Raw genomic sequence first — 25,926 nt, forward strand, 5'->3', positions numbered from 1 at the left:
ATGAGTCCTTTAAACCCTTTGCAATACAGTGCTTAAAAAAATCATTAAACCACCTGTTATTAAAAAAAGAAACCACAAATACACACAAGAGAAAACATCTTAATCTTCACCAATATTCTATACTACATTTTCCACTTTTCTGTAAGATGATACATTTTTGGATAAATTCACAGATAATAACAATTTACTTTAGCATTAAAAATATTACTCCGATTAAAGAGTCTGCACATGCTGGTGGATTAATCATTACATTGGGTGGTGGACTAATAAATGTGTTAAGCACTCTACATAACACATAAACACAGCATTATATGAGAAACATTATGAATTCGAAAGAGAAGATATCCAAACAACCAGTAAACATTTTAGATGATTTATTCTTTATTTATGGATTACTTGTTTACAATCACAGTCAGTGCATTACCATTATGGCATCATTTTAACTAATTGCCTTCATAATAAGAGATGTTGCAGGGGCACTTCAGTATATTCTATATTCACGTAATGTCATAGTGCATTACTACAAACATTTTTTTAATCTAAAATGGAGTTTCTCATTAATGACACCATGTGGTTGTATTTGGAATAAACCAATAAGGCATAGTGGGACTGGCTTCCAAAGCAGAAAACTCCTTGAAGCCTTCTTACATTTGTAACAGTTCTTCAATGTTACCTAAGAATTTGCATTTTACATTTTCATAAATATGTCTTTCCCACACCAGTTTAACTTAATTTATCACTACTCAAAATGCATATATAAGTGCACATTCAAGACCCTTTCTTTCTGATGCACAGAACTGTGTCCTTCGTTGTCACTTAGACAAAATGATGCGTATGCAAATATGTAAACCCTATAGAAACAGAACTGAGACGCCAAACAGAAGGTGAGGTTCAATATGTAATTCAATGGTTCTCAAAATGGCAGGCTCCACCTCATTAGCTGTAAGAAGTCATCCACTGCTTCTCAACAACTAAAAACTTGAACATTACTGTTTTTTCTTAAAAAAGAAAAAAGAAAATCACATGAATTGAAATCAGTTTTCACTTTACATTTTTCACATCGTAGTCCAGCCCTCCAGTTTGAAAACCACTAATTCAATTCAAAAACAAAAATGTGCAAAGACCACCATGCATTGTATATTAGCTTTACATTTTTTAAAGTATGTATAAAAACTTGCAAACTACACAAACATAAGCGTAAGGCACAGAAAAGTGCATCTAAAATGAACAGATCCACATTCACTGCATTAGACCATAGCCTTATCAGAAGGACTGTAGGAAGTCCATCACCAAGAAACAAACAAAAGGACCTTCATTTTTCTTTGGTTAGAATTAGCCATACATATTTAGCTCCAGCAGGTAGCGAAGGCGGCACTGACTCTCTTTGTAGATGAGATATTCACTGTTGCTGAAGTGACTATCAGAAAACTGGGGTTGCTTTATTGGCTTACCCTGAGGCACAGCAACCTTCTTACCCTCCTGGGTGATGAAGATATCCTTGGACGGATCTGAAATCAAAGAATCACAAAGTGATATAACAAAATTGACAGGAGGTGGCATTCATATTGCACTTTTCCAGACTAATTTATCATTCAAAGTGCACTACGGGCCACAAGGTGCTTACATGAACACCTGCAGCCTATTTAGGGTCACCATTTCACCTAACATGCATGTCTTTGGGCCGGAGGTAAGGCAGCGAGCACAGAGAGATCATGTAAGCTGCACACAGAAAAGCTACTGCCACTCTGATTTTCAAATGTTTATATTTTTATTCATTTGGGGGAAACTGACACAATCTGATAACATGAATAGCAAGTTTCTTTTAATGAATTTGTCATGAATTACCAGTGGAAATTAAACTTCATCCAAACTGCCAAACAATTTCAAGGACAAAAGGCACGCAGATCTCTCAATATGCTGATAGTTTACTTTGTGACATTGTATATTTCTTTATAAAAAGGTATTATTTTACCGTACAAAACGTAAAAAGTACTGCACCTGGTTCGACCATGCCTCGTGCCACCACACTATCATACCCGGCCGGAGGCGTCCTCAAGGAACAATTGTCTCTGGTAATGGTATGCTCTTTGCCAAGGGCGACCTCACTGAGAAACATCACTCCTGTATTTTTGGAAGGGCGCACTGAAAATGGACAGAAAGTGAAAAGTACAATGTTATGACTCCAATAAAGACCCAAAATTGTCTTGTTTCTTGCTTCTAGCCTTACCGTAACATGCAGACTTGCTGTTTTCAGAGGCAAAATAGATACCACAACCGACACGGCCTCCCGAATGGGGCATTATCCTCAGACCACTCTTCAGGATAGCTGCAACCACTGCTATGTTTGTACCATGCCACAGCAGACGCCGATTCTCCAGATTATCGTTCTCATTAAAGCGCTGCCCCTGCAATGCGGAACATGTGCTTTCGGTCAGAGGACGCCCGTTTTCTGTGTTTGACTTAATAAAACTGGCTGTAGTGCCTACCTCTGTCTCTCGATCGACTTCCCAAACATTGAGAATTTTTGGTTTGTAATAGTCACCTGAAGTCGCTTTCAGGTAATTTTCTATGATCTTCAAATGCGAAAACACAAAGAGGGAAATAACACAACTGCTACTATTGTATAAAACAACATGAATAGCAGATCTGAGATAAGCAGCAGTCCAAAACCTTTGTATTTATAAGACTTAGTCACGTAAGAGACAGTACCTTGAACATTTCTGTGTTCTTTTCCATCAGAGTCAGCTTGCATTTGAGAGAATTGTAGTCTTGGTCTATAGGGTGAGGAACCGTCTGTATCATCTCTTCTTGAGCCTTCTCAGTCTCTGACTTCAGAGTCTGGGCAAGCTCAATGTCAGCCAACACCTGTAAAAAACACACAACAGGGAACAGACTTTAGGAATGAGAACACAGCACAGCGAGACAAAGCTTCTCCTAATTTATGAACCAGAAAATCTTACCAAGAGCATCTCTTTTTCTTCTCCACAATCTCTTTGTCATTAATAGTAGGCGGTCTGTTCCTGCCAAAGTTATGTGGGATTGTGGTGTAGAATTTTGAGGAAAGCTCTTCTAGACGTCCTTTTCCACTTTTTTGATTCATAGCAGCTTCAATCTCCTCCAAAACCTCAAAGCCTTTTGCAATCTGGACCTTGCTGAGCTTGCCCAAAGGCATCTTTTTGATGTCTGCGTAATAACCACATACAAAAAACACAATTCTCAAGCAGATCATTGCATGTTTTCATAATTTTTGTGCCCAGGATTGCACTAAAAACACTTGTCAAAAAGTGTTTTTAGTGCAATTTAAAAGGTTTCCAAATTAGAAACAAAAATGTAAGGTTAGGTTGTTTTCAGATGATTAGTGTGCTCATAGAGGAAGCTACACAATTGATCCTTCTTTTGACTTCTTTTGATTTCAGGGTTTAGAAAAGCATAGTGAAAACAGGACACTCTCGTAAACCACGCAACCTTTCAGACCAAATCAGATAGTTACTATTAAGTCTTCACAGGAAACAAGTTATGGAGGTGCAGTGGGTTAAGCATAATAATGTGTGAAGCCAGCACTCACTTACTTTTAGAGCTATGAAACATGTACGGATGCACAAAGGGGACAAAGGTGCAGAGAGAAGCCTATCGAGTTTTAAGCCTGGGATTGCTTTTACTGTTTTATCTCTTCATTTTTGCCTTTTCTAGCTTTCTGCCTACTGCAGCTAGCAAAGCCCAGAACATTAATCATATATGTCCAAAATGCTGAGATGAGGGAAGATATGCAGATGTAGACTTTACCCTTTGTTTGTAACAATGTTTAATCATTTACATCGCATTCTTTATTGTTTCCTACAGTTCTTAGAAATACAAGTTAGGCTTAATATACAGGAGTATTTTTAAAGTCTGCACCCATTTCAGCTTCACAGGTACATTACACAACTGGTATTTTAAATACAAAGAGTGTTTGCAGACTGGATCTGTCGTGTGAAAACATTTACAAGTGAGACACACCCACCTAGGTTCATACATTCCATCGCCTCCTTGAACATGTCATTGCTGAAAATGAGCTTAATGAGGCTCTGTGTAGCTTCATCGAGGGTACAAGGTAGGGCGTTCTTTGCAACCTGGGCTGGCTTGCCATCAACACAGTCTACCTGCAATGTCCAAGAGAAGGCACAGGGAGATTCTGCTAAAGCTCATACAGAGTGTCAAAAGTCTAAAATATTAGAGACGCAGTTGAAGAATTTGTATTATTATTATTATTATTTTTTAGAGACTTTGCTTTTCATACTGTGATTTTAACAATTTGAGGTTTCATAACCACACTCAATGCTCCTTGACCTAATCATCAGGTATTTAAATTACCTTGATTTCAGCATCTTGCTCTCCATCCACCTCTATCAAGGTGTACTTCCCAGGGTGAGAGACAAAATTCATTCGGTCGCTCCAGTTGTTCTTTGTCTTGTCCTTAAACTTCTTCTCAAAGTCCTTGACAGCATTTTCAGCCTTATCAAAGGGCGAACTAAGTTTACTCTGTCCGACTTCCCCCTGAAACCAGGTTAGAAATGAAGCACTAACAGTGATGCTAATATGTCAACACACAGCAATAAGGGGTTAAAAATCAATAATGTCTGCTTTTCCCCCCTAAGCCCTTTAGAAAAAGAATCTATCTATCTATCTCACGCTCTCTCTATACACATATATACATAAATATATATGTATAAATATATATACACATAGTGTGGGTGGGTACATGAATTAACAGAACAAAATGCATTTAAAAAAACAGTGGAACAAACTCACCACTCTGCCCCATCTGTTCCATGAATAGTACTTCTTGTTTGCTTTAACAACTTGGATGACATAAAACTTATTGTTGTTATGTCCGATATTTGTCTGATTGAGCATGCAGTCGTAATCCTCATACACCTGGTGAAGACATTAGAGAACATTTATCAAAATCAGCTTTCTGCTCCTGCACTAACAAGCCCTACTTCACGTGTCCTACCTCTCCACAGGATGACAATGAACAGTGTTCATCTACCTTCTTGTTGCTTTTTACTTGTGGCCCTGCAGCCAGCAGGGCTTCCTTTGCAGAGGTAAAGGCATCTTTGGCTTTTGGTGTTTCAGGCTCTTGTTTGACCTTCTTTCCACCAGCCTTGGCAGCAGAAGCAGCTCGTCTCTTTGGTGCCATGGTCCTAACTGAAAGGCCTGTACACAAACTTATCACTTTGGTCTCTGGACATCATGACTGGACAAGTTCACCGGCATGCCTGCACTGCTCATACAACCATCTCTGACTGTTCATCAGAACAAGCCGAAGTACTCCCCACACATCCGTTACCGATAATTACAGACTATCTGCCATTAGTAAAAACAACACCCGACACTGCAACAGTAGTTTTGATATGTTTTGAAGCAGCGCAGACACTGGACCAGTTCCGCCCCTTGTTATTTATCATAAAAACAACAAGAATTTCCCTGTGTACGGGACTCACCTTGTAACGATAAATGATGCTAACAGCAGACTCAAAGATGTTCCTCGTCACCAATGCAGAACACCGGCTGTAAGTGAGTGTCTATAATTTTCTGTAAGTTTACAATCACTTTACAAAACACGGAAGTGCTGGAGCTGAGTTGTGCCCTCCTCTTCTGCTGCTGGAGTCAACGGAGCGGACAAACGGCTATACCGCCACCTAGCTAGCTGAGTCCGGTGTGAGGCTCGTTTGTGCCTTTCACAGGTGGATTAAGCGAGGACCAAGGCCAAAATGAACTGGTCTTTTAAGTTCTGTGACTATCTGTGCCCTACCTATAGCTATATAATATAACAGAGGTACTTTCTCAAAGGATTAATCACCTTGCTTTCCCTTCATCCGGTCCACGATTAACAACAGTAGGAGCTTCACAACTGTGCGTTTCTTTTTCGGATTTTCATGGAAAATATATTTTATATATTAGCTTAAATATTTTTATATTCATAGAATTTTATGTAGTAGCAAATTGCTATATAATATCATTTTCACAGCTCCCTTAACTTAAAAAAAAACTCTAGCAAACAGTCTTGCTAAGCAAAAATATTAATTACCTGATGTTTCCAGTTCAGTATATTTTGACATTAAATGTGTGAGATTGAACATGTTAGACTTACTGCAACTTGATAAAAAAAAATTATTGTAGTCATTTTTTTTAAACTTATATGCATATTTTATGCTAAAATTGTGGAGTGAATAGGTTGCAGAGAAAAAAAATTGGTGGTGGTGGTGTGTGACAATTTATTAATGTACAGTTTAAACTCATCAGCCACTTTTCAACTGCTCTAATAAGTTAATCGCATGCATAATATAAGATACTATGAGATGCTACGTATACATGTTTATTTCTAGCAACCTAATAAAGGGATTGTTCAGACAGCAGGGTACCATGTGACCTTTGTGTTTGTCCAAGGGTTAGACAAACATATTGGACAATCTTTGTCTCTTAAGCAGTTTAGTTGTAACTTAACTTAATAAAAATCCAGAAAGACTGTTTAAAAGCTGCCTAACATGATGAACTAAAATGAATGAGCTACATTTACAGTGGTGGTTTTCCTCATGAGGGTGAGACTATCAGTTCAAGAGTTTAACAGGATTGCTGCAATCAACTGTATTGCACAATCAGGCAATGCCAAAAATTAATTACCCCCACAAAATTGTGTCTGTGTCTTGATAATATGCTTGATATATTGCGAGCCTGTCTGTCACAGTAAGGAACAGCATGTTTGGCCTGTCCCACGTAAAAACAGCAATTTGATGATGTCCAGTGAGCAGATCTACTGAAGCAGAACTGCAATTATTCATTGACTTCCTTCATATGGAAATGTTCTATATTTGGATAAACCCCAAAGCTGCGTGCATGTTGGTCAAATTAAGACAAATGAAAAAAAAATGTGGACACAAGATGGCAGTGTTAAATCGTTGATACTGTATGGGCCGGGTCCAAGACAGCTTTGGTGAATTTTATCCCATGTCAACAGATGATATTTGTGCAGGTAATTCTCATTTCAGTGGCTGTTTGGTCTAGGCAGATGGTGTAGATTTAAGCTGTTAAAATTTGGGCAGCATAGATTTCAGATCCCAGCTGATGGAGGTTTGATTTGCACACTATTATTTTAAAGAGTCGTGAAAGTTGACTTTTGTATTCATTACTGGGTTGCTTCTTCTGTCCAAGTGTGAAGATAAATAAGACACTGAGTCCCAAAATGTTCTTCTGGTCACATCAGTGCTTTGCATAGGCCTGTGAATAAATTACTGGAGTTAGGGGAAATGAGAGGCACAGTGGAAAAACACTGCATATGTGTACTCTGTTTTGCATTTAGATAAATCCTGCACTTGCCAAGGGTGAAAATTTCATGTTATAACATAACATGACAGCAGATTTACAGTATATTTTACTGATTTGGCTACTGAAAATTGAAGGTTTATTTCACATTTTTAGATTATTGGCAATGTATTTTTGCATATGTTACCCTCTACAATATGAATCTCAATATGATGTGTAAAGGAACAGACTTTGAATCATTTCAGTTTTAATAAAAAACACATTTTATTTACATAAATTACAAGAAAGCACAAACTGGTTCACCAGAATCTACATTAAAAACGTCTTGTATATATTACATTTAACAGATTTACTATAATTTACTCCATTGTTGCAAGTAAAATCCTCAAAAACAAGGGCTATATGCGACTTTATTGGCATCTCATTTAAAATATGCTACGAGTAAAAGAACAAAAGAAAATAATCGGGACATTGTACTCACAGCACTTTGAGGACAACAAAGCCAGGACGATCATCTGTGTGACCTCTTCGATATCTGAGACACCTGACTCAGGACTAGTGATTATATAACTTTGTTTACAATGCTTGGCGAAAAATAAAATAAAATATAACTCAGCTGATCTTCACAAAGAGGATGTTGTGGAGTCCACCACCTCTCGTCCATTACACACTGTTGGAACAACATTGGAGGCCGTTGCTGCAAAACATAAAAAATAGGATATTTTGTGTAATGTCAGCAGTGTAGTGTAACTACTGTAACTACTAGTTACAGTTTGTGATATAAGCCAAAATTACTGTAACCCAAAGGGGCACCTGGGTCCCAGATGCCCCTGTGAAGCATGATAATTAACTCATGGATGATGTGGAATGCAATGCAGCTTGGTTTTTTTCTACTTATGATATGTATATTGAAGCACTGTATTTTCACTTAATTATCATAATAACACACAACACACAACAATTCTGTTCAAATCTTATAGAAATGTTCTAAATAAACAGACTTGGATTTTTTATTTACTTATTAAACTTATTAATTTATTTTTGGCTACACCAGGTCTGCACCATCAGGGATTGTATGGGGCCATTTTTGGTATTTTAAAAGGTTTTGTTTGGGGTTTTTTTTATTATGTATGACTTAAAAAAGACAAAAGAAAAAGGTTATGTATAACTCCCAGTGTCAGACAGACAAGTGTGACACAGTGATAAAGCATGTAGCAATATTTTCATAATAATATCAATTGTATTATTATTATTTAATATTTGTTTCAGTTTCACGAGTTTTGCTGTATCTTGGGTGGTACCTTGAGAAAAACTGGAGCCGGGGCCAGTGTTTACACTGAAGCGGGTGGTGTTCACCCTGAGTGTACTGACATTCTTCTGTGGCTGGAACAGGATGATGTGGATCTTGGGAGCAAAGAGGCAACCCAGTACCACCGACCCACTGAGACTGACCGAGATACACATGGTAGTGGTCTGTACCTGGAGGAGGAAACAAAAGGTAAAACTCCAAACTGTTGTATTTCAGAGGTACAAAAATATGTACAGTAAGAGAAACGTAAAGTCACATTTCTAGATTGCCAAGCATTGAGGGAATTCCCGTATACCTCATAAGTGCTACTCTTAATTTCACACCTGTGGTTGAAAATGCCTGAAAGTTGCTAACTCTGTATATGGAGGACCGTTTTTGCAGCTCAAGAGTATTCATTCTGAACAAAAAAAACCCCTGAAGTCAGAAAAGAAATGATAAGTACGTCTTTCATAATTCAGAATCAAAGCCAGGTGCTACAGAGGAGGAAGGGGATTGTTTATCAGTTGGGATTTCTAACTAGAGGTGTTAAGCGATCTGTTTATTTGCTTGTCAATCAACTGCGTAACCCTCGCTCCTTTTCGGCTCACCCTGCCCACATCTTGCTATGCATCCTCAGTCTGCTTCTTGCTTTCCAACGCTTTCACAGTCGTCTTTTTAGTTTTTTTCAGTGAGAAGATATAACACAGCAACATGGCAGGTGCATTTCTTTTTCGCAAGACGCAGCAGGTGTCTGTCATCAACCTGAATGCTAATGTCGGTATTAAAATATTGTGGGTACCAAGTGTGATTCTGTGCACTGACAGCTCCACAGAAAAAGCTATGCAAATTGAGACAGAGATGTAACTGGCACAGCGTCAGTTTACCTGGTTTATTTTGAATATTGTTTAATTACTGCATCGGTTTCTTACTCTCTCTGTAAATTCATGACTTGAATATAGATTTTATGACTAATCAAGAAAAATATCTACAGGACATTATTGATATGTATACTGTATTTCACACTTTGGAAACATAGTGGTTATCACTATGTGTGGTCATGTACCATGTAGTGTAATACAGCTATATCACTAAACTGACCTTTAGTTGCATCGAGTTTTCTAAGTTGCCATCTGCAGTGAATTCAACATTAAGATTCTCCTCACACCATCTTTGAAATACAGTGCACACTGACAGGCTCAGGTGCTGTGTTGTAATGTAAATTCACAAAGCCTCAGATTCCCATTTTTTCACTATATTTCTAAGCTGTAGTTTTGAAAGCATGGAGTGTAATGTACGGATGCATGGCGGCTGTTTAAAAATAATAATCTCACCAATCCCAACGCGGACAAAGGCTAAATACTTTTGGTTTTGAATAACACCATGGACAATACTGCATAGAAATAACCTGTTAAGTGGTTTTAATAATTCACAATATGTTGGAGTGAAAGAGCACAAGGAAGAAGAGGACAAGGAATCTGCTTTTCCCCTTATATTTCCCCAGATGTGTTATATTCTGGAGTGTGGATATAGAGCATGGCTGCTACAGTCTCTCTTCAACCTTGTTTTTCGCTGTATTGACCTTTGATGGTGCTGTTTTTGTTGCACAAATACAGCATTGTCTCTGTGTCTGTGTTCAGCTAACTTAATCCCTACAGAGACCCTCTGAGATGAGAGATGAAATTCTTCCTTTTTATTGCAGGTTTTACTGTGCGTTTATTGAAAAGCTTTACTGGAGTCTTCCAAGTCTGGCATGGATGCCGAATTTGCTAAAATCACAAGTAATTTAAAGATCAGTTTAAGATTTATTCGATATTTAGATGTCGAGAGAGGGGTTTTTTGTTTGTTTTTCAAACTGCTGAACTTTAAACTTTGGACAGTGAACAGTTACTTGCTATGCATTTGGTTTTCAAGGAATTTGTGGTTCACCTCTTGCTTAGTCTGATTGTGTCTACCTATATATCTATATGGTTACTATATATTTAGTGGTGCTACACTAATTTTAGCTGAAGGCAGGTGTACCCTGCCTCTCGCCCTAAGACAGCTGGGATAGGCTGCAGCGCCCCCTGTGACCCTGAAAGGGATAAGTGGAAGCGAACTGATGGAGTTTGAAGCTGAAGGAAATCAAATTTAGGAAATATCTGTCTAAACACACTTCTTGATAGACTTCACAAGCAGTAGTAGTTTCTGTAGCCTTCGGTGATTTCATAGAAGCACTTTGAATTTTAACAGTCGTAGCTATTTAATTAGCTTGCATTTGCTGCTGAGATGACCAGCACTGGCATAAGAGAGGAGCCCTCTTCCCCCAGCGGTGTGGAGAGCGTCTTAAATATTTCATTTGGTAATCAAACGTGTTATTCACGGCTCAGTAGATTGTATTTAGCTTAGTTTAACATTTCATGACTGCCTAGTACAGATCTGTATTTGTTATTCAGCTGGAGGTTTGCATCAGGCTGTGACAACAATTTGAGAAGAAGTGTAAAGCAAGGAGAACGCTGGTAATGTGTCCCTGCCTGTGAAAAACTAGAGACACTGTGCCAACTCAGTTGCTTCAGTAATTATTCATCGGTCAAAGGGGAGATTTGCGTCTATCTGATGAGTCTGTTCAGGCTGCGAATTGCGTTGCCTACAGGGCCTGGAGGAAGGGTTCCACTGAGCCTCACTACAGTCCCAAGACAGAAAGCACAGCTGGGATTCAGCAGCCCAGTCTTTCACACTCCATTCCACACAGCTACGCACAGGGACTCACAGGGACTTTCAGTTCCCTAGCAGCCCTCATGGTCTAGCCTGTCTTCACCATGTTTCTGTAGAGGCAGCTGTGTCAGGAGGTTCCGCTGTCTTTCTCCCTTCTGCCTCTGTCTCATTGCACGTTGTTCAGATCCCAGTGGGATGAACCCACACAACTCAGACCACCTTTTCTCTGAAATTCTATCAGTTCAGTGTATGATCCTATTCAGCAGATGTCTGGCTGGCTGTCTGCCTGCCAGTTATTTCATTTAGTCATAAGTAGTGTATAAAAAGAGAGTGAAAACAATGTAACCAAAACCATAGCGCACAGCACATTTTCCCCAGAGAGGGAAAAGACTTCTATCTTTGAAGTTCTGTTAAAGTTTTACATGAGGTGCATAGTCTCATTAATGGGTTGCTCTCACTCCCCACATTATTATTCAAACATTAGAGGTAAAATAAGGTAGTGAAAGTGTGCTGATAATCATAAAAAATTGAAGCAACTGTAATAAAGAATACATATTGTTGGGAGCCACAGGCGATGCAGATATTGCTGACAACTGAATCAATATTAACTGGCATTGCATATAAAATTCAAATTCAAGCCCAGAAAAAATTATCATTATCTACAAGGATGTATTCTGGTCAGACTATAGAAATCTAAAGCCATCTGAATAAATAATTTATTGCAAATGATTATCATCCCGTGTGTGTGTGATTTAGAGAAGAATTAATTAACAGTCAGTGATAGTAAGAAGTCTGTGCATTCCCCAACTTCCATTAAAAGAACTGTGTGTGCCTGCTTGAGGAGCAGGTATAAGCTCAGTTAACTCACCCTGTAGTCACTGGCAGTAACATAGAAAATGGGCTGGAAAGCCAGCCAGATGATGCAGGTGGTGTACATGGTAAAGCCGATGAACTTGGCCTCATTGAAGTTCTCGGGGCATTTGCGGGTTTTGAAGGCGTAGACTGTGCAGAGGATAATGAGGATGCAGTTATAAGTGAGAGACATGAGCATGCTGGAGTCCTTGCTGTTACACTTCAGGGTGACCACATCTCTCCTCTCTGGGTTCACTTCCTTCCTCACCCCTGGGGTCTCCACCAGCAGCCAGACCACCACCACTACCAGCTGGCAAGAGATCAGAGCACCACAGATGGCAACCTGGGAAGCTGGGCTGATAAAACGAGGCCTCTGGGCTCCATCCTTCACTCCACTGAAGATCCGAGCAATGCGATTGGTCTTGGTTAAGAGGGCTGAGTAGCAAACGGCAAAAGAGGTGCCTAAGCCTAGCCGGCGTAGCGTGCACACAGCTGTGGAAGGTTTGGCGATGTAGATGAATGTCATGCAATAGCACATCAGCACTCCAAGCAGAAGAATATAGGAGAGCTCACGTCCACTAGCCTTCACTACTGGTGTCTCATTGTGTTTAAGGAAGAGGCCAATAACAAAGAGTGTACACATGATCCCAAGACATGCAATGGTGACAGGGCCAATGGCCCAAGCATCTTCCCAGCGGATGTACTCCTCAGGCAGATCATAACAGCCTGTCAGGTTGGCCAGGGGCCACTGTCCAAAACTGCAGTCAGCACAGGTAAACTCATCATGCAAGTACTGGTAGGGCTGACAAGGGATACAGATCCAGCAGCACACATCTCCCGGCTGCATACTCTTCACCTCATTCTTCCTGCAGGGGTCACTACACTGGGAGGTGGGCACAACATCACCAGGCCAGGGAATCAGGCTGTGGTTCAGGCTCAGGCTTTGAGCCCAGTAGCCGACTTTACGGTAGACATAGCGTTCCCCGTCTTTGTGATAGTGAAAAATGTTGTAACGACCCAGGCTGTCTCCAAAAGTATCAAAGCGGACTATATTGTCTCTGTCTGGAGGACGAAAGGGGGCTGAAAGGAATAGAGAAAAATATTGTGTATTAGTAACAGATGTAAGAGACTCATCATAAAGAGTTTGGGACTACGGTATAAAATGTAAGGTATAAATATCTAAATTGGTCAACTTTGTAACATTTTAACTATTCAATTGTTTTGGAGCAACAACAGTGTGGACTGTGAACTCATATGTTATGCAACTCATTCTGTTTGTTCTGAAAGGAGAGTCTTATCTTTTAATATGTGCCCCTCAATATAGACTCCATGACTGTGAAAGGACACAGGTGCAAACTGGCAATTTACATGATGGAAGTCACAGTCTGAGTCTGTTCCTGGATGGAACAATAGGATGAAGATTCAGAACACACAGGACCTTACATGGCAAAATGTAAATTCATGGAAATCAAAGCAGAAATGAGCTATCATCTAAAAAACTGAAAGGTTACCTGCATATGAAAATTAGTGCTTGGGCCAGCTGTTAGTGATAATTTTCAGTACTGGTTAATCTACCTGCTATTTTCTCATTTATTTAAATAAAATGTTAAAAGGCTGTAAATGATGCCTTTTATTGTTAACCAGAGTATGAGGTCAATTTTTAATCACCGTTACTCTTTTAATCTTATTATTAAAAGTTATAATACTAATATATTACTCAACTTATTATTTCTTAAAATTACAGTTAATAAAATTGCAATCAAGTAACTGCTTCAGTCTGATTACTGTGCTAAACAGCCATTCTTTTACATACACTGTAGGGTTCCTCATTCAGTATTTTCATTTACAGCCTACGTATCTATCACACGTAATGATTTCAAAATATGTATGAGTTTAGTGGTCCACCTGTTTTTGTATGTTTTCTCCTTAGAGTGTTGCAGTGTCTCATGGGATAGACTAATTTAAGGCCTTTCATCCAATTTTAATTCTCTGGATAGTAAAAATCCTTTGGGTATTTTATTATTTATTTATTTATGTTTTTTTTAATTTAGAAATCGTGAAATGCAGCACAGCTGGATACAAACACGGCTGTCCGCATTCATCTCATATCAATGAAAATGTCAGTATTTCCATAAATCAAAGCTAATTTGCACAAGTAGGAGCATTTATATTGGAAAGCCAATCACTTACGATGTGTGTGAACTGATGCTGTTACAGTAGTTGGCACTTGTTTTGTGCTGCAGCTTTGTGTAGACAAGCAGGAAACAAGTTATATTTTTTAAGCTGTGTCTGATTTGTTTTAAACTAAATAATCCATTGTTCTTTTCACACTTGCATGCATGACAAAAGCAGCCTCCGAGCACGAGGGTGAGGAAATTGTTTCATCTCTGCTAATTGAATCATTATAGAAATGTTCTCTGGGTGCAGTGAATAAACATGCAGACTTAGTCTTAAATTCAACATTTTATGGAACTCTAAATTGATTTAACTCAATCTGGCACCATCTAGTACATGCATTGGTACCTGGAGTTATATTTAGTTTTATATACAGATGTTCAAATAATGACAAACATATTTCTTTAAAGCTTTGCTTAAGTAATGTTAGTTCATTAAGATTCACTCACCATCAATTTTGACCTTGAGAATATAGTCTCTGTAAAATTTTCGTCCATTGCCAGGCTTAAGAGCATCGCACACCTTGGTGGAGTTTGGGCACAAGGCTTGTCTCATGTTATGTAAGGCAGTAGCCATTGCATAGACAGCATTCACTACAAACATGATCTTGGATTCTGGTTGAAATGGAACCTCCCGGAGCGAGTGTTTCCCACAGCCTAGATCATGGAGGCTGCACTGGAACTGGTTTTCCCAAAACTCTCTGAACCAGGGATTTCTGGTATTGTTGTATGGATGTAAGGAGGTGAAGTAATCATTAAACTTGGGAATTTGATAGGAGGAAAGTTCAATGGTGAACGCCCCATCTGCCACAGCTTCACTTCCCCTCACCACGCTCTCCTGGGCTCCCCAGCCATCACTTGCCACCCAGGTAAAGGTCACATTCATGCGGTTGGCTGCTACCAGCAGCTCACGGGCATCTTCGCTGCGGGTAAACAGAATGACCACCTTGGCGGTGGACTTCTGCTGCAGGGAGCGGATCACGTTTTCATAACTCCACCGGCTCATGGAGCGGCTCACCTTGGCCGAGGTGGCAATGCAGATTTGGCGGGCACGAGCTTCCTGTTGGAAGGCATCAATGCCAGTCTCACCGTAGTCACCTTCTGATGCCACTGTCGATACATATGTCCAGTTAAAGTAACGTAGGATCTCTGCCATGGCCTTAGCCTGGTAGAAATCGGGGGGCACGGTGCGGGCAAAGTAGTCATAGCGGGACTTGTCGCTTAGCTTGGCACTGGTTGAAGCATAGCTGATCTGAGGGATCTGGAAAAGTCGCAGCAGGTTGGCAACCTGGAGGAAGGGAAAGACAACAAATAAGCCTTTATGAAGTATTGATAATATGAACATGCAGTTCCAATTTTCTATATTTCTACATAAATATAACCAGAAAAGATGTTCATGCAATAAAAGTAGATAAGGTTAAACAAATAAAGCAAATACTATTTATTTATTTGTGTATTAATTGAGGAATAGATGTTTCACTATAAATCTGTGAGTGTGAAAAGTAGGAAAGCTCTGGGATCAGAATCCACTTCTATTTAATGAACAGGGATATAAGGCAGTTAGATTTTCACAACACATGTATCAGGATGGAAAGGGTTATAGAGCCTAAAAGGTTTAGACCGCGCCAATTTACTGTTAAACAGACTGTGTACAAATAAGAAATACAAATGAAGCTTATAATAGCCCGGGAGGTCATCACAAACCCAGGGCACCTCCTCTGCAACGACAACCCTCTGTCACTGGCTACAACAAAAACAATAGTCTTCAATCCAGGGCTGCTAAAGGTCAAGTGATCGAGCCAGAAAGCTGTTTGACAGATGATTTATGAAAGAAAGAGATCAAAATAGAAGTTTCTGGTTAGGGTTAGGCAAGGTAGTGGTAGTATCAAGGTTTGGGCTTATTTTCCTGCATCTGGGCCAGGTGAGCTTTCTCCATCATGGATGAAATAATGAATTGTGAATTAAACCGCTAAATACTAGAGGCAAACATGAGGCAAACACCTGTATATGAAGTGAGTTTAAAATGTCAAGCAACAACGCAACGACCCCCAGCACATGAATTATTCTATCAAATAATGGTCAAAGAAGCAAACAAAGAAAACAAATCTGACGGAGCAAAGAGTTCACGTAAGAAAACCCACCAACATCCCAGTTTGAACCTGCTCAGCACTGAAACCTGGGATTAGCATTGAGGAACTAAAATCCCTCAAAACTAATGAGCAGGTCTGATCCGCAGTCACCTGAAACAAACATTCCCATGCTTTTGCCTCTGAGAGATACATAATATTAGATCACTGTCTTCAGTAAATAAATCACAATGTGTAACACAATTGGATTGTATTTATGAATGCAATGATATGCAGCCGCATTTATGCAGAAAATCTCTAAGGATTCACAATATTTTTGTCACAACTACATTTTTTTTCTTTCAGACTGAAGCGATTAAGTTGTTAAAGCTACACAGAAAACATACATCTGTGGGATTTGTTATAATTGCCTATTATTAAATATATTAACGAAATTAACTAGACTACGTCTTTTCCCCCTGCAGATGCAATTAGTCTCCCTTCATCCAGGCTCCTATTTCTTAAACGGACCCCTGCTAGTCTCTTTAAAACTTAACACTCCTGTTGAATCAGTGGTGAGATCCTTTTATGTCTTTAATAATTGCAGCGACTGCCTGTCTACCTCAATATTTTTGATCTGTAATGCTTTCAACAAAAAATAAACAATAAATGTGCGGAGCACAAATGGCTGAGTGGCTACAGGTGGTACACAAAGTAAACAGAATAAGAAGGAACACATTTTCAGAAAAGTTTCTGATGAGAGAAGAAAGAAGCATGACGAGACAGGAGTAGAGTGAAACCGAGGGTAGGGATGAGAGTGAAATGACGTCAAAGTGTCAAAGAATCTCAAAACTTTGTATTTTCTGTGTAATAAGCTTTGTCAGTGTTGTGACACTGCATGCTGTGTGTGCAGAAGCCGCTACTGACTAACTTTTGCTTCAGGCACTTCTGTGGGAGCCTAAGGGGAGTCAGTCTGATCAGTCAAAAGAATGCCAACCTAATTATGGCTGACTTTAATGCCGACTCTCACACCAGCACACTCATGGTGCTGCATCCTGAATGTCAATGAGTCATTCTTATAAAAGTCAGAAAGGAAATTCACATTCCAGCTCATCCAGTGTGATTTCATTTATCATTACTATATATTATCTGCATGTAGCTGTAGTGAGAGCAACCTGGTTTACGCTGCAAGCAGTTTATAATAGTGGTAGTATTATAGTTATATATATATATTATATAGTAGTATTATTTTGACATCTATTTGAAAATAATGGCACTAATTTAAGTGCTTTGATGTATCAAAATCATGAAATGGAGACAAAGTAAAAGCATGGCTATATGTGAGGCTAGAATAGTATTCCTATAGGTAGTAGCCAATATGCAAATTGCAAGTTATTGGTAACAAATCGCTTGATTTGGATGGAAAACAGTGAGTAGCAAGGAAAAAGCAAGTCACATCAAATAACATAGGCAGACACTTCTTAGATGAGAATTTATCTTTATAGAAACACAGAGCAATGCACTGAAATGTCCCCTTAGATCTGCTGTGATGTGCTTGGATTTAAATCATCAGAGCTTTATAATTCTGTTGGATCGTAGTGAGATGAATGTTAAATGAGCCAATCACAGTGATTTCCAGGCTGCTAATTTTATTGAAATGAATGACAGGATGTTTCACACAAAAAATGATATGCACAATCAAGTGCCACTGGTCTTGTTTTTTTACCACCACTCAAACAGGCACAATATCAAACACTTTTACTAGCGGATGATTTAGAGCTTTTATTTTGCTTCTTCTGTAGTGTAGCAAATGAAACACTATGAAAATCCAGGTTGTTGAAACACTTTACTGATTTTTTTTTCAAAGGTTCGTATTCAGTGAGAGTTTGAGGTCATCTGGAGGAACTCTGATTATGCAGAAAGGCCTATACGTAATCACATTTCTACATAAAATCATCTCTCTCCATAAACCGTCATGACAGCCATTCTCAACATGTGGTAAAACAGCTGGCAGTACTGTGCTTGCTTGCTTTAGGAAGAAATCAGCGCATAACTTAAAGTGCAAGTGACATGTTAACACAGATTAATCATTTTTACATTTACCAGTTCATCCTATGATAGCTAATCAGTGTACTCCATAATTCTTTCATATTTTCAGTGGGAAATGTTTCCTAACAATTCATTGGGGACATTCACAATTTTTTGTGTTAAATTGAGTTTCTCCTGTATTTTTTTCCCAGTTTAATATTTACATAATGATATCAGCATGTTGGTGATATGACTACAAAAAGGGACAGTAATGTTTCCAAAAAATCAAGGTTTGCTGATATCATTAATACATTACTAGCTGTGCTGTGCAATGTATTTCTGTCATGGACTGCAACTCCTGACTTAAGCACCTTGATTATCACCATCTTGATTTTTTCAATTTAGACATCACAGGTGTGACATCTCACCCTCTATGCTTCCTGCTTCTCCCAGTCTTTCAGTCTATCCCCCTCTCTGTGACTTCATCTCTTAATGTGTTAGTGTCATGAAAATGGCTCTCCTTTAACCTGGCTAAATCACCATGGTAACTAATGCTAACCTGATCAGGAAAAGTTTTTTTCCTGAATTTTTGATTTAAAAATTGGCTTGAAGTGCCACATTTTCACTGATAGTTTTATTTACTACATGTTTTAATTGTAATATGAATTTTCAGCTGGTGGAATACATTTTTTGTGCAAGTTTTTAAGATTGAAGCCCAGCTGTAAAGTTACAGCAGCACAAACAGTGTGTTGCATAATTAATTTGGTGATGCAGAAAATCTTTGCTTGTTTTTATACTTGATTCTAGTGTTTCATACACTGTTTGAACTGCAGCTACTAGAACACAGAGCACACACCAAGAACACCTGTCCAGTCAATAAATGTAATTTTACTCTAAGTTATCTAGAAACTGAAATGATTTCCACGTCTTTATTTATCTTTTATTAGGCTGTAATGTTTCCAGTTTGAGACCTCTAAAGTACTGCCGTCATGTTCAAAATCCCAAGATTGATGCTTTTCTGCAGCATTATATTCATGTCTTTTTTTAGACTTAAATGTTCTATACAGACTTTTATTTTTACTTTTTATCATCATCATTTTATCATCATCATCTAATAGAATCACTGATTGGAATATGCATCACTTCCCTATGAGTCATACGAGACATGAAATGCATGTGAGCATGCACAAAATCTGAAGCTGAAAACCAAGTTTAACAGAGAAAGCTGATAACCACCATCACCACCTCCCCCCAACCCCACCAGTAAAAAAGCAAAAAACAAAAAACTGGATGTGTTTAACATCTTCATAGTGTTCGCTGTTATATAAGGAACAAAGGCTAAAAATTCTTTTGGTTGTACTGATGGTTTAAACCGTGTGTTACATGCTCAAGGATGATTAACTGGTGAGATATAAAATGAACTTGAAAAGTAGAAAATTCGAAGTAGAAATTGCTGTGAAAGACGTTTTTCTTTCAGTTTAAAGTTTGTATTCACATCCTGACTTTAGCATTAACAGAAAAGCAGCCAGAAAGTCTAAGAGGGCTCCTGTAGGCAAGAAACAGACTGTCATCGAGGCCTGTGAGTCCCGTGACTGTTAAGCTGAGGGTATTAACCATCTCTGAGCTGTTCTAGACAAAGAAACAGACGTGTGCTATCGATGCTAGGAAGACCAAATTGGTCATCTGAGAATACTCACTGGAAAATTCATTAAGTATACCTTGCTGGTACTGGGTTGGACCCTGTTTTGACTTAACCCTTGTGTGGTGTTCGTATTTTTGTTACTCAGCCAGTGTTCATGGGTCTGGTGGACCCGCTAGAGTTTTGGCTTTCCAAATTAACACTATCAAACAATTTTATGTTAAATTACTCAACAGATGTTTACTTCATCCCAATTACAAGACATATGAACAGCAAACATGGTTAATTTTTTCCCTTTACCTTTGTTAGATCACATTTATGAATTAATGTGCTTCTCGTTTTTCTTTTATATAAAATGTTATAAATAAATCAGTTATAATCAAGTGGAGTGAGTGGAAAGACACAACACATTTACACGTGAAAAAATAATTAATTGTTTAATTTTTCTTTTGAAAAAAACTGAACACGGGTCTCACAGACCCGAACACCATACAAGGGTTAATTTTTCATGGCATACATTTAACAAAGTTCTGGAAACATTCCTCAGAGATTTTTGTCTATATTGACTTGATAGGATTACACAGTTGCTGCAGATTTGTCTGCTGCAAATCCACGATGCTAATCCCCCAAAGATGCTCTCTTGGATTGAGATCTGGTGACTGTGGATGCCGTTTGAATGCAGGGAACTCATTGTCATGTTCAAGAAACCAGTTTGAGATGATTTGACCTTTGTGACGTGGTGCATTATCCTGCTGCAAGCTCCCATAAGAAGATGGGTACACTGTGGTTATAAAAATATGGACATGGTTAGCGACAATATTCAGCCAGGTCATGGTGTCTGCACAATGTTCAGTTGGTACTAAGGGGCTCAAAGTGTGCCAAGAAAATATCTCCCACGCCATTATACCTACCACCCACCTGAACCATCGATACAAGGCAGGATGGAGCCATGCTTTCATGTTGTTTGTGTCAAAGAAACAGAAACCGAGACTCATTAGGACCTGACAACATCTTCTATTGTCCAGTTATGATGATCCTGAATGAACTGTAGCCTCAGTCCATCTGCTTCAAGGTTCAGCGTGTTGTGCATTCAGCTTTCTTCTGCACACCTTGGTAGTAATGAATGATCGAGTCACGTCAGCTCCAAGTATACTGCCCATTCTCCTCAGACTTCTGACATCAATGAGGCATTTTCAGCCAGAGAGCTACTGCTCATTGGATATTTTCTCTTTTCCAGACCATCCTCTGTAAACCCTCGAGATGGTTGTACAGGTAAACCAGCCTGTCTGATACCACTGAAAGTCACTTAAATCACTTTTCTTCCCCATTCCGATGCTCAATTTCAACTTCAGCACATCATGTCTATATGCCTAAATGTAATGAGTTGCTTCCATGTGATTGGCTGGTTAGATATTTGTGTTAATGAGGAGTTGAACAGGTGTACCTAACAAAATGACCGGTGAGTGTATTTCGTTGTGTTAATGTTCATACGTGAGTTCACCAGCTGCCTTTTGTTCTCTGGTTCCCTTAGGTTTACACCACCTGCAGCTTGATGCAGGTGGTTGTTACAGCTTGCCTCCTTTGTGTCTGCATTTTGGCCCCTTTGATCTGAACTCTATTACTCGGTAATTATATTTATAACTTAGCACGCTGCTTATAAGGAGGTTGTCACTATCGGTTGTAACAAACTTTCCTAATCTTTGCCTGATTTCTGTCGTCACTACAATACAGTATGATAGTATGATATAATGATGACATTTATATAAATATCTGTCTAGGGTACCTAATATTCCACCTGTAGTATCAGTACATTTCACGGCATAGTTTTGTTGCCATGATTTTCTGTGCACGGTTAGAAAAATAAAAACATTTATCTGTGCTGCAGAAATTCTTCAATGCTCACAGTGATAGTTCTCTGTGGGGTGTTGAATGGAGCTGTAATCCACTTACACGTAGCTTATGGAATCTTGTATCACACAGCAGCAGGCATGACACTGATACAACAGGCTTAATGGAAATCATTATATAGATGTTTATATGGCATGTATTAAAAAATGACGATTTAGGGTCGAGGCCACTGGTAAAATAGGATAGTGTGCGCACAACTTCAACAATCACCATTTTTCTTTTTTCTGCTTATCCATTTATTACTCTTGTCATCTTGATTATTTTTTAACATCATTACGTTACTTTAACCTGGGAGGTTTTTGCCAGCTGGCTTCTGCGGCACAAGGATTCTCAGTCGAGAATGAACTCCCGACAGGTTCAAAGGAATACAAAATATGACAGTAGAGGGCAAGAAGTTGAGGAATGAATCCTGTCACTGGAAAATCTGTGGCAAAAGAGGGAACGAGGTGAAACACATTAAGTCAGTGTCTACCGGAGAAAAGTTTTCATCCTGCAGTCTTTTCTGTTTAACAATTTGCACTCGGAGGGTTTCTTTCTGCCTGCACCTCCAGGTTTTAAGAAGGTCCTGAGAACGGCTCTATAAATGGCTATATATAGACAGACCTGCATGTGCTTCTTCTGGTGTTGTACATTAATTTAATGTCAATATTAATACTTTTGTACTGGAAATTAAAGAGGGAATCTTAATCTTTAGTAAATTTGGTTAATTTAGTGGTCGATATTGCATGTCTTATGACTAAAATTTATTGATATAGCACTTATCGAAATAAAAGCTGAAACCTTAATTACATAACTTACGGTTTGGTGTCGGATCACCACTAACACTGCTACTACTACTTACTTTTTGCAGGCAACGATTGGCATTTTGTCTATTGTTTTTGTTTTGACAAAAAAGACAGCAGGTGGTGTACAAATACGAAATCTTAAAAATTCATGCAAAGGTAAATGGTAAATGGACTGATTCTTATATAGCGCTTTTCTACTCTCCCGGAGTACTCAAAGCGCTCTATAAAGCGCAAAGGCGAAACTGAACACTCATTAAATTAATTTACTTGAATGGATCAAAATACTAAACTATACATAACTGCCTTTGGTTTTAGCTGTAGTGTGTGGCTTCCAGTCTCTTACATTCAGCTATAAGGGATCATGCTGCCTCAGACAGCACTTTATTTAATTAATACAATTAAGAACTGGCCTAGTGTGGATTTACAGCTCAGGGTCTGGTTCTGAGCAGATTACTGTGAAAGTGGTTTCCTACCAAGCAGTGAGGGCATGCCTGATCTGGTAGCAGCACTTGGGCCGATCTCTCAGCTGTCATATACTGCTAGTTGGCAGGAGAACAATGAAAAGATTTCAGATTGCATGACAGAAAAGTAAAAATATATATGTGCAAATTTCAAATGTAAAAATATGCTTTGATCTTTTGGAGATATGGAACATATGTTGCACTGATTTTTTATTATTATTAATTCTCCAATTTTATATCATCTCCCTCTACACCGAATCAAGTTTTCTCTGATTGGTTGACCCACATAAACAAAAGGTTTCAACAGCAGGTTGGTGGGACTATAATTATATATATATATAACTATATTAATGATATTATTGAGCTAATTGCCATACAGAGCTCATAGTTTTAAAAAAATGTTTATAAGAAAGTGTTAATAGCATTCTGATTTTTGTACATCCGTTGACCTTGATATAATATTTTGGCCATGTTCATTATAAGCATCCACCAATGTATATACGGCAGTAATGAACTGAAAGAATTTAATATACTAGTGAGTGGGTGAGATGTGCTCAAAAGAAAACATTTAAAAGCGAGAGATATACAAGAACACAGAAATAAGAAACTGAAACAGTGTCCTCGTCCAGAAAATATCAGGCCTCCTTTGTAGAGATGTCATGATTTTTTTTTTGATTTTTTTTTTACATGAAAAGCCCATCTGCTCTTCCCAGAAGACTGTTTCTGTGTGCTTCTACAGCTATAACACTGTATTCCCAAAGCAGCAGTCCTTAGCTTCACTCAGTATCACACACACACACGGCCCACTGCAGCACTGTGGAACACTCAGGCAAACACGCACACGGGGAGTGGACATGCATGCACGCACAGCACACGCACGGTGTTATCATTAGCAGTGGATCGTTATCAGTTTATTTCTTATCATTTAGTTGCTTGGCAACAGCTTTAACAGAATAGAAATATGAGCTGTCACATACTTGGAGTAAGGTTGTTTTTGATCAGGTCCTGCCCTTTAATGCTGCTGGATAATACGAGTCTCCTTTATGCTGCAATAGTCTTTCAAAGCCCCCAGAGCCATGCGGCCATTCAGATTACACTAAATGAGAGGCTACGGCTGCACTTCCATTCATTTTAATGTCAGTCACTCAGCTTGGACATGTACTGCTTTTACTCATTTTCATTCTTTTTAGTCATTATTTCAATTTCATCTTTTTAGACTTAAATCATATCTGCCAGACATGGTCAGTACAATCCAGCTGGACACTGGTGTTAAAAAGCCTCAGACACAGAACAACAAAACTGGGGTTCAGCTGACTTTAAGTCAAGTTATCATTCATATCTATCATATAAGATAGATATAGATGTTTGTGTGTTTGTGTGTGTGTATGTGTGCGGTGAACATGATATTTATTTCAACCGCACAAATAGTGGATTTGGTCAGGTGGCTGAATAATCCAATCATACGTGAATTATTTACAATTTCAGGGCACATTCTTCACTTTTACCCATGAATAATGTATTTTGCACAGCATAGCTTTACCGATACGTTTCATCATTATTATTCTCCGGGGCTTGCGTTCTGTCATGTGTGTATCCATGTTTAAATCCTTCATATGACTCATGTATGCTCTGGAGATTGGCACAGTCTACCTGCAGATGAAGACAATGCTAAAAATAGTCTTCTTTGCGGGTGATAAAAATGAAATTCTCGAGCTGGCTGAAAGCTCATATATATATAAATATATCCTATTTTTTTGCTCACACAGTTTAGTCTTCAAATGTCAACCAGACTGCTCAAATCAAGATCAACATTTTTTTTAATTCCAGCATGCTTCCTTGTGAATCCAGAAGAAATTCCAATTATCCACAAAGTTGCCGTTATTCAGAAAGCGCTTTTATCCAAATACCCTGGAACAAGCCACGTTTCTGCCTCCAGACAGCGATTTTTGTATGCTGCTCTGAAACATCACAGTGTGTTATTTTCCATTGTTTGCAGATTGGTTCCAGAGTTTTTTGATTTTTTTCTTTTTAAATCTATCCGTGTTTTATGCCTGAGCATTGTTCTTTTGTGAGCACTTGAGTATTTGACATTCCAGAGGTGTTGTTCTTCTAATGCGCCCCGGTGATTATGTTTTGCCTGGGGATGCTCTCATACCGGTGAGTCATATTCAGCACCGAAGACTGCTGTCGGGGTAACAAAAAGTGGTGTCCCGTCCGTGTATTAATCAGAATCCGACCCCGAGGCTAGATGTTCCTGGACTGCAATTGTAGAATTTAATGCACCCTTTCTTTAACCCACCCATTTAGGACACTGCAGAGTAATAAAGCTAATGTCCCCGGTTATATAAAAGGTATCCCAACAAAAATTAATATAACGTGACACCGGATGTGGACTGGCAAAGCGCTTCAGTGTCTTTGCTTCAAGTATAGAATGATATGTCCAGAGGGTAAACGTGTAACTTGTTGGTGCTTCACACATGAATAAAGATGCTGAATGTAAGCGAGCATGTCATCACAAGGTCATTACTCACCTTGCACTGATGACCCACTGTTTGGATACTCCACAGGGAAAATGGTCGAGGCTAAAAATTTGAATCACCCAACGATTTCTACATGTACATTTAGTCAAAGCATCCAGATGGCATCACAGACTTCCCCCAGACTGTTTAAGATACAGACTTGGGGTTGTGAAGTGCTTTGACGCCACATGACGCCATGTGACTCACTCCATC

The 25,926-nt window shown here is 38.8% G+C and overlaps 2 protein-coding genes and 1 long non-coding RNA gene across 3 annotated transcripts in view; 1 reads left to right on the forward strand and 2 right to left on the reverse strand.

Annotated features, from left to right (window-relative positions):
• Nucleotides 1-359: 359 nt before the first annotated feature.
• parp3 (poly (ADP-ribose) polymerase family, member 3) lies at nucleotides 360-5,855 on the reverse strand. The gene is given in 12 exon segments (XM_082532192.1): nucleotides 360-1,508; nucleotides 1,999-2,142; nucleotides 2,228-2,405; nucleotides 2,487-2,573; nucleotides 2,710-2,865; nucleotides 2,961-2,971; nucleotides 2,974-3,183; nucleotides 4,001-4,139; nucleotides 4,351-4,533; nucleotides 4,789-4,914; nucleotides 4,994-5,196; nucleotides 5,484-5,855. Coding segments are annotated over 11 exon segments (1,596 nt in total). The 5' UTR covers nucleotides 5,180-5,196; nucleotides 5,484-5,855; the 3' UTR covers nucleotides 360-1,332.
• Nucleotides 5,820-25,926, forward strand: part of LOC309706017 — a 52,369-nt gene continuing 32,262 nt past the window's right edge. Inside the window, exons 1-2 of the long non-coding RNA XR_014276659.1 lie at nucleotides 5,820-5,895; nucleotides 8,695-8,800. This is a non-coding gene — a long non-coding RNA (uncharacterized lncRNA). The remainder of the gene's footprint in view (nucleotides 5,896-8,694; nucleotides 8,801-25,926) is intronic.
• grm2a (glutamate receptor, metabotropic 2a) overlaps nucleotides 7,603-25,926 on the reverse strand; it is a 33,852-nt gene continuing 15,528 nt past the window's right edge. Inside the window, exons 3-6 of the mRNA XM_082532191.1 lie at nucleotides 14,758-15,595; nucleotides 12,150-13,213; nucleotides 8,604-8,781; nucleotides 7,603-7,999 (exon numbers count right to left, since the gene is read on the reverse strand). Coding sequence (XP_082388317.1) covers nucleotides 7,926-7,999; nucleotides 8,604-8,781; nucleotides 12,150-13,213; nucleotides 14,758-15,595 — 2,154 coding nt within the window. The 3' untranslated portion in view covers nucleotides 7,603-7,925. The remainder of the gene's footprint in view (nucleotides 8,000-8,603; nucleotides 8,782-12,149; nucleotides 13,214-14,757; nucleotides 15,596-25,926) is intronic.

Source organism: Aulonocara stuartgranti (assembly GCF_965226115.1).
Source record: "Aulonocara stuartgranti genome assembly, chromosome: 5".
Taxonomy (NCBI): Eukaryota; Metazoa; Chordata; class Actinopteri; order Cichliformes; family Cichlidae; genus Aulonocara; species Aulonocara stuartgranti.